This window comes from Tursiops truncatus, chromosome 7, assembly GCF_011762595.2.
Source record: "Tursiops truncatus isolate mTurTru1 chromosome 7, mTurTru1.mat.Y, whole genome shotgun sequence".
In the NCBI taxonomy this organism is placed as follows: Eukaryota; Metazoa; Chordata; class Mammalia; order Artiodactyla; family Delphinidae; genus Tursiops; species Tursiops truncatus.
In genome coordinates, this window is record NC_047040.1 from 37,949,166 (window position 1) to 37,962,022 (window position 12,857).

Consider the following 12,857-nt stretch of genomic DNA (forward strand, 5'->3'; position numbering starts at 1 on the left):
CAATATGGCTAACCTTGGGGGATCTTTGGGGGCCCTTTGGTCTATGGCTGTTGTAACCTGCTGTGCACACTTGCACATGAGTGCTCTCGTTTGGCCTAAAGATACCTTATATTTCGTAAGGAAACCTTACCCTTGGAAGTTTATTTGGTTTTGGAGTTTTGCCAGGGCTCTTGGCCTAACAGAGAAAGGGAGAGTGAATCTGTTTTAATCTGTGCCACTCTTTTCATCTTCATCCCGTATGACCTTGCTTGTCTCAGAAGAATATATGTCATGAGCCAGGCTGTCATGAGCCAGAAAGGGAGCCTTTCCCTTTCTGTAGTTCCAGGGTCTGGTGAAGCATCTTATACGCAATAAGGATTGACTGAGTGTGTGTCAGTGACCCCTGCAAATTCTGCTTTTGTTGTAGGAAGCAGTGCAAGTGTTGATTAAGCACTCGGCTGACGTCAATGCGAGGGACAAGAACTGGCAGACCCCGCTCCACGTGGCAGCAGCCAATAAGGCTGTCAAGTGTGCAGAAGTCATCATTCCCCTGCTGAGCAGCGTCAATGTCTCTGACCGAGGGGGACGCACAGCCTTGCACCACGCCGCTCTGAATGGCCATGTGGAGGTCAATGTCCTCATCATTGAGAGCAAGAATCCTCCCCACAGACCCTCTTAGCCCCATGGGGAACCTAATCTCATTGCTGAGGCTTTTAGATAATGTGACAATAATATTTGTACACCAAACCTTAGGCAACTGTACCTGTTCTTAAATTTAGAGCCACAATGAATTGAAAAAGTAGCCGACACCTCAGTCTTTCCCTCTGACACACATGCCGCAGGTTGGCCGTGGTGTCTTCCTACTTTGAACTTCAGATCTCTGACCTGCCTTTAGATTGGACATTAATTTGGCTCACATCACCTGCTGAGGGTGAGGACCCCTCACCATTACAGAGTATACGCTTGATTTCACTGTCGGTTATCTTTCAGATGGTTAATTTACTCTTGGCCAAAGGGGCAAACATCAATGCGTTTGACAAGAAGGACCGGCGTGCTCTGCACTGGGCAGCTTATATGGGTAAGGATTCCATGAATAGAGAGCAAAGTGCAGATAACTTGAACTAAAAAAGCCCCGGGTTTCTCACTGACCACGCAGGTTTTCTCTTGGGCGAGCCTGACTTCTTTTCAAGCTTGGGATTCAGTTGAATTAAGATTCGGTCCTTGTACTGGCATGCACAGAGCACTCTAATTGGGCAGTTGCTTTGTCAGAGATTTATTTATCCTACAAAGAGCAGGAGGGATGAATCATGGCATGGCCTTCATTGAATGTGTTTCAATCTGGATTGGAAAGCGGCACAAATTGTGCTTATTTTAACTTGTTATGGCAGCAAAATAAGGTGTTTAAAGAGAAAGAAGGACGGGCTAGCAAAGCAAGGATGTAAATTTCATTTGTCTTTTTATTTATAAATATTCCTGAAAGAAACAAAAAGGAAGGAATAAAGGACAACACCCTGACTGTCGTGTAGGTGGAGGTGCCCAGAGTCACTGTGGGTGACTTTGCTACTGCACTGCCGACAGAGCTGGGGCTTGCTCCCTGTTCCTGCCAGCTCGGGTGCGGAAGACAAAGGAAGACATTACATTTCTATGCTTTTCCTCTTCACTTTTGTTGGCACTAGTACCACTGACAAATGAGAGCCCTCATAGAGTTTATTCTCAGTGTTGACTCTTGGGAAATGAAGAACTAAAAGAACTAAGATCCTTCCTTTGTGTTTCTAATTGGAGAACATCCTGCAGTTGGAAAAGCAGAAAAGCAGGATTCTATCAGCACCAAGTTATAAACACCCTGACTGCCCATCACAACACAGGAGATTGTGAAAGATCTACACAGTGGGACACTATGCAGTAACTACAGTGATGATATCATTAGTATTTTCTTAACATAGAAAGATTCTGTGATATGTTAAGTGAAAACAGATCATAATACAGTATGAATAATACAATCCTCATTTTTGTTAAAAATATCTATAAAATGAAAACAACCTGGGTTGTATTAAACACTGAAATTATTAACTGAGTATCTCAAGGGATTGTGGATGATTTTGGTTTCCTTTTAACACCTTTTTGCCTTTTCTGAATCCTTTTTAATAAGCCTACGGACCTTTTATTATCATAAAAAATAATAATGTTAATTGTGGGGAGAAAAAAGAGAATGGGTTCGGGCAGGGATGAAATAAATTCTGTGGCTATAGATAGGCCTGAATGAATTATTGGACTTAAAAAAACAGAATCTTAAGATTTGGCACGCATTATCCTTTTTTACAAGGCGACATGGACTTTCGAGTTGTTTGAAGCAGGTTGGATGTCTGCATGGTCCCTGCGGGACTGGAGCCAGTGAGCGTTTGCCCCATGATGTTTAGGCAGAGCACACACTAAGCTAGTGTGACGTGGGACACAAAGAACCTGGAGTTTCACGTTTGTTCTTTGCTGATACATGGCTAAAACATATGTGTAGAATTGCTTTAAAGCAGTAAAGTTACATTTTTGTGTGTCATCGGGATACATGTAGGAAAACATATACAGATGACTATCTTTAGGGACTAATAGACAAAACCAGGGCAAAGAGCTTAAGATAGCAGCACCAGTAATTCAAAATAGTTTTTTTCTGTACATAAGTCTTCATAAAACTAGCCAAGACAAAACTCTGTCTCTTTTGTACACACACACACACACACACACACACACACACACACACACACTTTTGGCCCTGGAGCCAGTACTCATCTTCTACCCTTCAGTTATCAACAATGTTTAGAGCAGTGATCTAAGCATTGTTCTAAGCATTGTTCTAAGCATCGAACAATCTTTAGTCAGGAAATAAAGGTCAGATACATTTATTGTTGTATATGTAGCAAGATAGAGAACAAAGGAAGATATTCTACAAAATATGCCAACAGGAGTTGAAACTAGAAGGGTGTTCAGTTTAGCCAGCAACTCATGAGAACTTGAAGTTGAACCATATGAAGTTGCCATTTTTGTGGGCCCAGAAAAGGGTCAAACAGCAGCAGTTGCATATGATTTAACAATAATCTGGAGTTGTTCTGATTAATTGATCTTTTTTTCTTTCATTAGTTTTTCCAAACCAAATTGTCATTGTTAGACTTTTCAGTGAAGAATGGCAATTGGTTTCAAAAGCATTGCTTTCATTTGACGTGAAGTTTTTTTTAGTCTCTGGTTCTGACATATTGGCAGGACCTCCACGTTATTTATTTGTAAACAGGCATCGATCTCCTTAAAGAGAAGCCTCACATGTGAATCATCTTCTTTCTTCCCACAGCACTTACATGATGCCTGACACATAGTACGTACTCCCTAAATATTTGTTGGATATTTGCCATGAAGCAGCTTTTTATAAACAGCTTAGCAAGATGCTGGCGGCAATAAAAGCTGGTGGTGATAATTCAGGTGGAATGAATTGTCAAATTGTCCTATAAAGGTTAACGATGTTTTCTGCTGCTTTGTTTCTACAGGCCACCTGGACGTTGTGGCTTTGCTCGTTAACCACGGCGCGGAAGTGACGTGTAAGGATAAGAAGGGCTACACGCCCCTGCATGCCGCGGCCTCCAATGGGCAGATCAGCGTTGTCAAGCATCTCCTGAATCTGGGGGTGGAGGTGAGCTATGATTCAGGCATCACCCCATGGTGCATTTGTGGGTTTTCTGTTGTTCGGAAATTAAATCCTGTGTCTTTGTGGGTTTTCTGAAATTAAATCCTGTTTGCATTTTAATTCAAGAGGGAAAAAAAAAAACAACCCTCATTTCTTACCATCCTGTCTTTTTTGAGTTTACATGGGCAACTGATGAAGGGCAATGGGGCATATGCTAAGTCGTAGAAAGCCAGAAACAGACTAACTTTCTGTATCAACATAGAGAAATATTTTAACATCTGGGATACATATCCACCAGTCATTTTTAAAAGACTGGCGAGGTTTCATCATCCCACCTTTAGAACCTAGCCTTCTAAATCGTGGCTTCCAAGCAGAAATGAATGACAAACATGCTGAGCTGGAGAAGTAGACCTCACCCCCTTCTTCTTAGGTAGCAGGGTGGGAGCAGTAGTGAGGCTGTCCCGGAGGAAAGGAAAAGCGAGCTGCGATAGTGAGATGGTGATAACAGCAGTCAGGGCAGGTCTGGGAGAGCAAGAGGGAGCTGGGAGCTAAATGACCAGGGCAGCTCCACAGCCCAGCCACCAGAATGTGGCCTCTTGAGGTGTCAGCAGAGCGGGTTCTGAGTTCAGGCCCCCCAGCAGCTCCCTGAGCACCTCCCACCCTTTCCTCTTCTGTTCGCTGTTGAGATCCGGGCTCGTTTCTTGCTCCCCCGATTCAGTTCTCCTCTGGCGTTTTGAGGCAGCTTTGCCTCTCCCTTTTTGTCCCTTCCCTAGCTGAAAGATATCTTGCCACAAGTGGAAACCTCTCACTCTTCCTCCCAGCTCACTTATTGTCACTTTCACGTTTTGCTGAGCTTTACCTCTGCGTGAGAAGCCTTCCCAGGATGACCACGCTGGGGCAAGAGTAAGCTCTGAATGATCACACTGACAGATGGGTATTTCCTTTCTCCAGCACGGCCGGTAGGCTTTTGGTGGGAAATGGAGTAAATTGGCTTCAGTGCTTTTAATCGCCCATGTTGGACTCATTTGCAGATTGATGAAATCAACGTGTATGGAAACACGGCCCTCCACCTGGCCTGCTACAACGGGCAGGATGCTGTAGTCAACGAGCTGACCGACTACGGTGCTAATGTGAACCAGCCCAATACCAGCGGGTTCACCCCATTGCATTTTGCTGCTGCCTCCACACACGGTGCTTTGTGTCTTGAACTATTAGTAAACAACGGGGCGGATGTTAACATTCAGGTATGACTCTCTCTCAGTCTCCCTCTCTCAGTGTGAAGTACCTTTGCGTTGAGCCTCTGTTTGAGCAAACTCACCTGCTGTAAATTACAATTAGTGAATTGTAACTCTAAGCGTCCTGATTCTTGCGGACTTATCCTATATTGTCATGATGTGGAAACTTCTGCAGCAGTGGTGGTACCAGTGGATGACACTGAGGTTCTAGCCACGTGCCCTCGGTAGCTTAGTGAATATATGGGAGCAAATACTGGGTCTCAGGGATGTGGACTTGGCCGAGATTCTAATACTGAGGTGAATGTTGAGCTGATGGGGCAGAGATGCTGAGCATGAAAAGGAAGCCTAACCTAACGATCTCAGGTCTGTTTCCAACCCGCAAAGCCCTCCAAGGAGTTTCTCAAATGGTTTCCTGGAGTAAACCCCAGATAGTGACTTCAAGTATATGATATTAATCTGGTTTTAATGGTAATTCCTTTACTCAGCAAACTTACTGAGGACTACCTAGTGCCCTCTGTTTGGTACTGGGTGTATACTCCAAGGTGCCCTCAAGGGACTTACGATATGGCAAGGAGATGATGTACTCAGATAATCATGGGACAAGAGAGAGTGTCATGAGTGGCGTGAGAAATTAATAAAGTGCTGCAGATTATAAGAAGTAAGTATTGACTTGCTTTTTGCTTGGGCATCAAAACTAGAGATTGCTTCTGAGCTGAAGATTGATATCAGTTGAGATGAGGAGGGATAGAGAGAATTTGAGAGAGGACATTCCAGATCCATAGAATGGCAAGCAAAGGAGTTGAGAGGTCTCGACAGGTAAACTTTAGGTAACCAGTCTGCTCACTGTAACAGATAACCAAGAGGAACTTTTGCAGGTAGCCTTCATGATCCAGGTTACATCACTTGGACGCATTTAGATTGTAGCACAATATCCTGATTTATACCAAGTGACCTTGTTCGCATCCTCAGCTTCCCTTCTCCCAAGCACACAGGAATTGTAAAGCAAGGTCCCAGTGTATTCTGTCTCTGCTTTTGAAAAATTGTTATTTCCAAGGTTTAATTTCAAGAATATTGGATCAGTCTATTTTAATGATCTCCTCTATTCACTATTAAAGTCCTTTTATATTTTTTCATTTAATTTAGAATAGTGGGGAAATATGAGACAAACTCTCAGAATAGCGATTTATTGTGATTGGAGTACAAATCATATGAAAGAAAGGAGCCAGGAGCAAGCTGAAATGTGACCTGACCAAGAATGAGCACTTATCTACTGCCCAAGGAGTTGGGGCCTCTATAGGGTGTGGGTCCGCTAATCATTATAGAGGCCACATGATCAGAACTGAGCATTAGAAACGGTAATCTGGCCACAGAAAACCAGAGACAGAAAACATAAAGAAAAAAATGTATATATGACTACATAAAATTTTTAAACTTTTATATAACAAAACAAAAAAGACAAAAACAAAAACCTTAACATAAAATTGAAAGGGGAGCAACTTGGAAATTTTTCTGCAATATACATATAAACAAGGAGTTAACATATTTAATATGTAAGAGCTCGTAAAAATCAATAAGAAAAAGTATGACAGTCTACTAGAAAATATGGGCAAATGCAGATCACAAGAGAGAGAATACAATATCCATTAAACTTATGGAAAGATATTCAGTATTACTAGTCATTAGAGAAATGCAAACTAATACGTTTATAATACTAATACATTAATATTTGCCTTTAAAATTGGCAAGTATCAAAAAGACTAGCAATGCCCAGTGTAATCAATGAAAAATTAAAATGCAATAAGTAAATATGATCCAGTTTTATAATTTCAAAAAGTATGTGTCTATGTATGTGCATAGAAAGAGAAAAATATCTGGAATCTACATCAGTATCCTAGCAACAGTTATCACTCCAGCGAGGCAAAATTATGATTTGGATTTTTAGTTGCTTTTCAATATATTTGTTTTAATCTTCTTATTGTGATGCCAGAAGTATGTGTTACTTTTATATCCAAAAGAAAAAGAAAAGCTATTTTCATTTTTATTAAAAAAAAATTTCAGATATAGTGGACCTAGGGAGGGGACAAGTAGAAGATAACTGGAAGTCAATGAAATGGGTCTGGATAAGAGGTAATGAGGACAGGGGGATGGGGACAGCCAACGGAGGGAGAGGCTTTGCAGAAAGGAAATCTCTGGGATTTCGTTGGACAAGAGATGGAGGAGATAAAGATGAGTATAAGAATTGAAATCTGGGCTTCCCTGGTGGCACAGTGGTTGAGAGTCCGCCTGCTGATGCAGGGGACATGGGTTCGTGCCCCGGTCCGGGAAGATCCCACATGCAGCGGAGCGGCTGGGCCCGTGAGCCATGGCCGCTGAGCCTGTGCGTCCGGAGCCTGTGCTCCGCAACGGGAGAGGCCACAACAGTGAGAGGCCCGCGTACCGCAAAAAAAAAAAAAACAAAAAACGAGTTAGGGAAGATAGGAAGGAAACGAAGGGGATGGAGTGTCTTCATGAAGGTAGAAAGCAGGCAGAAATGAAAAAGTAAACTAGCTGAAGAGAATTTCAGAGTTCCAGATCTTGTAAGGGGACCCCATCCAAGGTCCTACGTGGAGGTGGGATGAAGGTCTTTAGCGGCAACAAAGCAACCGAGGTGGGGAAAGAGCCAACATGTGGGGTTAGAGTCTAAGAGGAGGGTGGTAGAGGACAGGAGGCAAACAGGTGGCTTAACCGTCAGTGTCCCCAAGACTTGTGACACTTCTCTTGCCATCCTAATGTCTGAGGGACATCCTGTGGATCCTCTAAAGGAAGGAACATTATTGAAGTTAGATAAAGTATCTCTATTTACCAACCTTAATTAATTCACGGGGTTATCTGATGCTTTCCATTTCCTCTGTAAAACATGCCAACTGATGCTTTCAGTGTGCCCGATACTGAGGTTAGAAGGCCACTTTCTGGCATACCTACCTACTTCTCCCAGGTAACTGACTAGCAGCCAGTTCAGATCGGATAAGAGGCTTCAACTAGGTATGGTGCCTTGGTTTATGGCAGCCTTCTCTTCTCCCCCACAAAATGGACATGGAAAGCATAGCTACTTAATTTTAATAGTTAATTTTTTCCTGTAGACTGCTAATCATCAATAGAGTATAAGAAGCACCATTAAAAAAAAGTCTGAGACTTGGGTTTACGTATTACCTAATCTGTGTAAATGGGATTTTGAATCCAATCTAGGCTTCTCCCTCAGTCTCCCCATCTACTCTAGCTGCATCCTAATTCTCTTGAATCTTTATGAGTTAACTCTGGATGCATGGATCATCTAACATTTCCGTGGAGCCATTCGGTCTGACTGGAGGTTGTTATCTCTCTGCACCACATTGCCCTTGGATTTTGAAAGTGTTTGTAGATTGCAAGACAATTTGTATTTGTTTAGATTTTCCAAAGTTAGAAGAAAATAGCAGATTGAAATGTAGCCAATACCTACTCACGTGTTCACTTTGTTTTCCTCTGTCCTCACAAAACACAGAAAGTGACATCTTCATGAGAAATTGCAAGATGATGGAGAGGGGAGGAAGGTTATGTGTCCTGCATGCATTTTACAGTCCCTCATTTTGCTTAGATTGACCATGGCCCTGTCCTTGATTTCGAATATTGTGATATCACAAAGTTTAATTATTATAAAATAATAGAGACACAATACTTAATACAATAATCTGTTGAAAGTTTACTCTTTTTTTGCAAATAGGAAGAGCATGAGGAAATATGAAATAATTTCCCTTCTCCATCAGAGACCACGTTGTAATTTTTGTAGCATCTCAAGGCTCTTTTTGGAAGCACTCAAACTAAGCATTAAAGAAGACAGTAAACACGTGGCCATGCTGGATATGACTTAGAAAGATAGATTCAGAAATTACCATTGCCTACCTAACATTCCGCCTGCCTGTGGTCTCAGTTCTTTTCTGTGCACGGGCCCTTTAGATCACTTAACCCTAAGAGACTGGAACTGAAGCCCATCACACATTTACTGAAGTGGACCAGCTCCCTTCTTTGTATGTACCAGGACCATGTTATATTCTATAATTGCATTGCAGAGGTTGAAGATGAAACTGGAATAGGCAAGAGTAAGCAGTAATAGCGACATGGCCCTTGGATCTTAAGAGAGGAAATGAGGAAAGGAGGGGGGTGAATGTCTGAGCCAACCACGTGCCATCTCCAGCCTTTAGAAGCATTAAAAAAATTAGACTGTATATGGCTTTTTGCACACCAGGGTATTAGATTGCTTTTCCATTGAATTAGGAAGCCCTTTGGGGTTTCTGGCTATATTTATTTTATAGAGACTTTATTGCCCTCCACCAGAGCCACTGAGCTTTGTGGCGCCAGGGGGCACTGTGCCACAGAGAACACAGTGCCTTCACCTTCCTGGGGAGTAACTGTGTATTTAAGTTTAGAGAAGGTTTATGGGAGGAGGAGGAAAGAAAGCATTAGAAGTGGAAGAAAAGAATGAATGGATTTCTGAGAATGGAAACGCTTCATTAATTCAAGGATTAATCTTCCTTGGATGATGGTGAATTCTGCCCTGAAAGAATACTAATATTTGTCATAAAATATTCTTCGTCCTCACTGGTTTTCTTTCATGACTATGGCTGAACCGTAAGTCAGTAGGAGAGCTATTAAGCAAGTTCTCAAGGTCACAAAATTTTCCAAGCCCTGAATCTGCTCTGGGAGAATGCACCTAGAAATTGGGAGGAGGCTAGAAATGAAGAAGTTCTTCTAAAAGCAAAGCTTTGAATAAGTGGGAGAACTGATCATTTCTTCTCCTTTGAGCATTCAGGGAATGTTTGGTATCTGAAGTTCTAGGGCCAGCAGCAGCAATGGCAAGTTCCCCGCCACCCGACCCCACCCCCATGTGAAAAATTTCTCAGGCAGACAATGAAACTCAGTAGGATCCTCAGTCTCAACCTGAATATTCTGAGTTCTAACTTGTAAAGGCTAAATAAAAAGTACTAGTCTTTTGACCTTCATTGGTTTTCAATGGCTTTTTGAAATGAGTTCCCTTTACACCTATACCATATAAACAAAGCTGCCCAAAAATGACGGCTATGATACCCTTAATGCTTCCTGTCCCCAATTCCCGACCTCCTGCCACCCGTATCCCAGTGAGAAAAAAAAAAGTCAGCTAAGGTCTGTCTTCAGTGACATGTGAACTCAGGCAAAGATCTGCAAGGGTAGATCTGAAGCAGGCATCACCATTGACCATATTGCCATCCTTTTCATTTAACCTAACTTTGGTCATGTCTGTTTGTCCCTTTACCAAAAGCACAAGCACTCCAAGGGAGGAAAAGGGTATGGTGTTTACTGTCCTTGAAATGGGACCAGCTTTGTAAACTATATACTGTAGAAACTGGTGACGTCTGCTTTGGCTCTCTGGCTGCAATTTAGTTAGTGACCACCAGGTTGGTGGTTACTCCTAGCCTTTAAGCTCTTTTCTAGGCATGGAAAAGTGCTTGGTTAAATATTTATAAAGATATTATCTAAATGCTGAAATATTTACAGCTTTATATATATTTAACTAAATGCTAGTAAGTTATGTTTTCATCTTAAATTTAAGAGAAAATACTGGAGCAAAATTTAAAGAAATAGCACCATCTAGGGACAGATGAATGTCAGCTCTGCAATTTCTGTTTTCTCTCTCCTTAAGAGCCTTGGGCTGTCATCACTTTTTTGTTGGAGGGAGTATGTCTTAACTCCTTATTCCTAAGTGGTTCCCAGACTTTTTAGTCTTTTGAATTGTCTGCATTTATCCTAGCTAAGACCCAGGCCCTGGAATCAGAAAGCTTTTAGGAGCTCTTCTCCATCATGTCTTATGATTGGTGATGGCATCATATCCTCATTTTCTTGACTAATTCTCCTTTTCCCTAAAGACGTAATTTCAGTAAAGCTTCAAGCTTACTTCCATCTTCCTTTCCTTTCTCAATCTTTTCTAATTCAGGTTATAATCATACAAGATTAAGATGGAGAAAAAATCCTATTTTTTTCTCCATCAGCCTGAGAACCTTTCACTATAATGATTATTTACTTCACTCAACATGCAGTTACCACTCTGACTAACTCTTCCCTTGGCACAGATTGTGCATAGTTCCTTTCTTAAGTCTAAGGAATAGACTTATAGGATATAATAAATATTCTTCTGTTAAACCTTGCGGTTTCATAAGCCATTCCAGTGGCTCCTAAACTTTAATGTGCTGTGAAAGTTAGAAATGAAATCAATTCTGATTCAGTTTAGATCTGGGTTAGGGCACAGAATTCACATCTCTAACAAGAATCCTGGGTGATTCAGATGCAGGAGTCTGTGGTTTACTCTGAGAAATATTTAAGTGATTATTTGTTTTCCATTGTAGAGTTTTTGAAAGAATCATTTTAAAGCACACGTATTTGAATTTCATCACAAAAATGAACTTGTGTTTTTGAAATCTCATATTTTAACCTCAGGCTTAGGGAAACGTTTCTTCTGAGACTTAGAAAAAGAATAGTTCCATAAATTTCTTTCTTTTCTTTTCTTTTTTAAATAATATCTGAATGAAAGAATACATAATATAGTCTCTCAGTTGGGGATACTTTGGGTCTAAAATAACAGTAATATTTTTGTTTGGATATCACTATTTTTAGAAGAAATTCTGTAAATGATTATTTCTTAATCAAATGTGTAGGACTTTGGTGTAATGATGACTAATGTATGGATTCTGTACATTTTTCATCTTTTGGCTTAATCTGTGAGAGAGAATGCCATCATTTATATCTTGAATAATAAAGAGATGTATAAATTCAGCACATATTTCCAGATAATCATTAACATGGCAATTTACATATCTTAATCCTATGATTTCTAATGAGTTAAGTGAAGCAAATGTTTCTCTTTTGGAATAATCGAAAGTGGTGTTTCTCTGTGGAATTAGAATGTGGAGAATGGTGGAGGATTTCAGGTCAATTTTGAGAGTTGCAGTGATTTATAGCAATTTAGTCGTCTTCAGGTCAAACAGGGCCAAACAAGTTAATACATCATTTGTCTTTTTTTCATGTACTATAGACAAAAGGTGAAAAAAACAGTGTAATAAACCATACATATACTATCCATTATACTGTATAATGGAAAAGAATATGAAAAATAGTATATACTATATATGTATAACTGAGTCACTTTGCTATACACTAGAAACTAACGCAACATTGTAAATTAACTATACTTCAATTTTTTTTAAAAGTTGAAAAAGAAAACTCCTTGAAGGAAACCTTCACCAGTAGATCACAGGAGATGAAAAAATGTTTTGGATGATTTCCTCAGTTTAAACCAGGGTAGTTTAAAAATTGTCCGTGTAACTAAAAATTTCCCATTTCTTCTCTAGAATAATTTCCACGTCTCGAAGCTTCTTTAAAATGTGATGTTATAGATAAATAACAGGACCTACTGTATAGCACAGGGAACTATATTCAGTATTTTGCAATAACCTATAATGGAAATGAATCTGAAAAAGAATATATATATGTATAATTGAATCACTTTGCTGAATACCTGAAACTAACACAACATTGTAAATACTTCAATAAAAAAAATGTGAAGTTAGGCAATAACTTGCGATATCACATACACTTTATTGAGCATTGCTGGCAATGTCCATAGGAATGTTTCAGATTGATGTCACTGGCCCATTGTTTCTCTCTCTCTCATTTTTTAGAGTAAAGATGGTAAAAGTCCTCTGCACATGACAGCTGTCCATGGAAGGTTCACACGGTCACAAACCCTCATTCAGAATGGTATGTGAGATTCTTCTGCAGTGTCATTACTGGAACAGTCTCCTGATGTGACTGAGTTTGCTTGTCCGTCATTTGAATGTGAAATATGATGCTCCGTTTTAGAGTTTATTAAGCTTGGATTTATACTGTCCTTTGATGAACTTTGCTAAAAGCTCTTAGACACGTCATCACCAATTCAC

The 12,857-nt window shown here is 40.5% G+C and overlaps 1 protein-coding gene across 9 annotated transcripts in view; it reads left to right on the top strand.

Annotated features, from left to right (window-relative positions):
- The window catches only part of ANKRD44 (ankyrin repeat domain 44), a 317,342-nt gene that overhangs the window by 191,538 nt on the left and 112,947 nt on the right, over window positions 1–12,857 (top strand). For all 9 annotated transcript variants that reach the window (XM_073807446.1, XM_019939220.3, XM_033859922.2 and 6 more), the window contains exons 5-9: window positions 407–607; window positions 970–1,057; window positions 3,507–3,649; window positions 4,675–4,887; window positions 12,600–12,678. In XM_073807446.1, coding sequence (XP_073663547.1) covers window positions 407–607; window positions 970–1,057; window positions 3,507–3,649; window positions 4,675–4,887; window positions 12,600–12,678 — 724 coding nt within the window. The remainder of the gene's footprint in view (window positions 1–406; window positions 608–969; window positions 1,058–3,506; window positions 3,650–4,674; window positions 4,888–12,599; window positions 12,679–12,857) is intronic.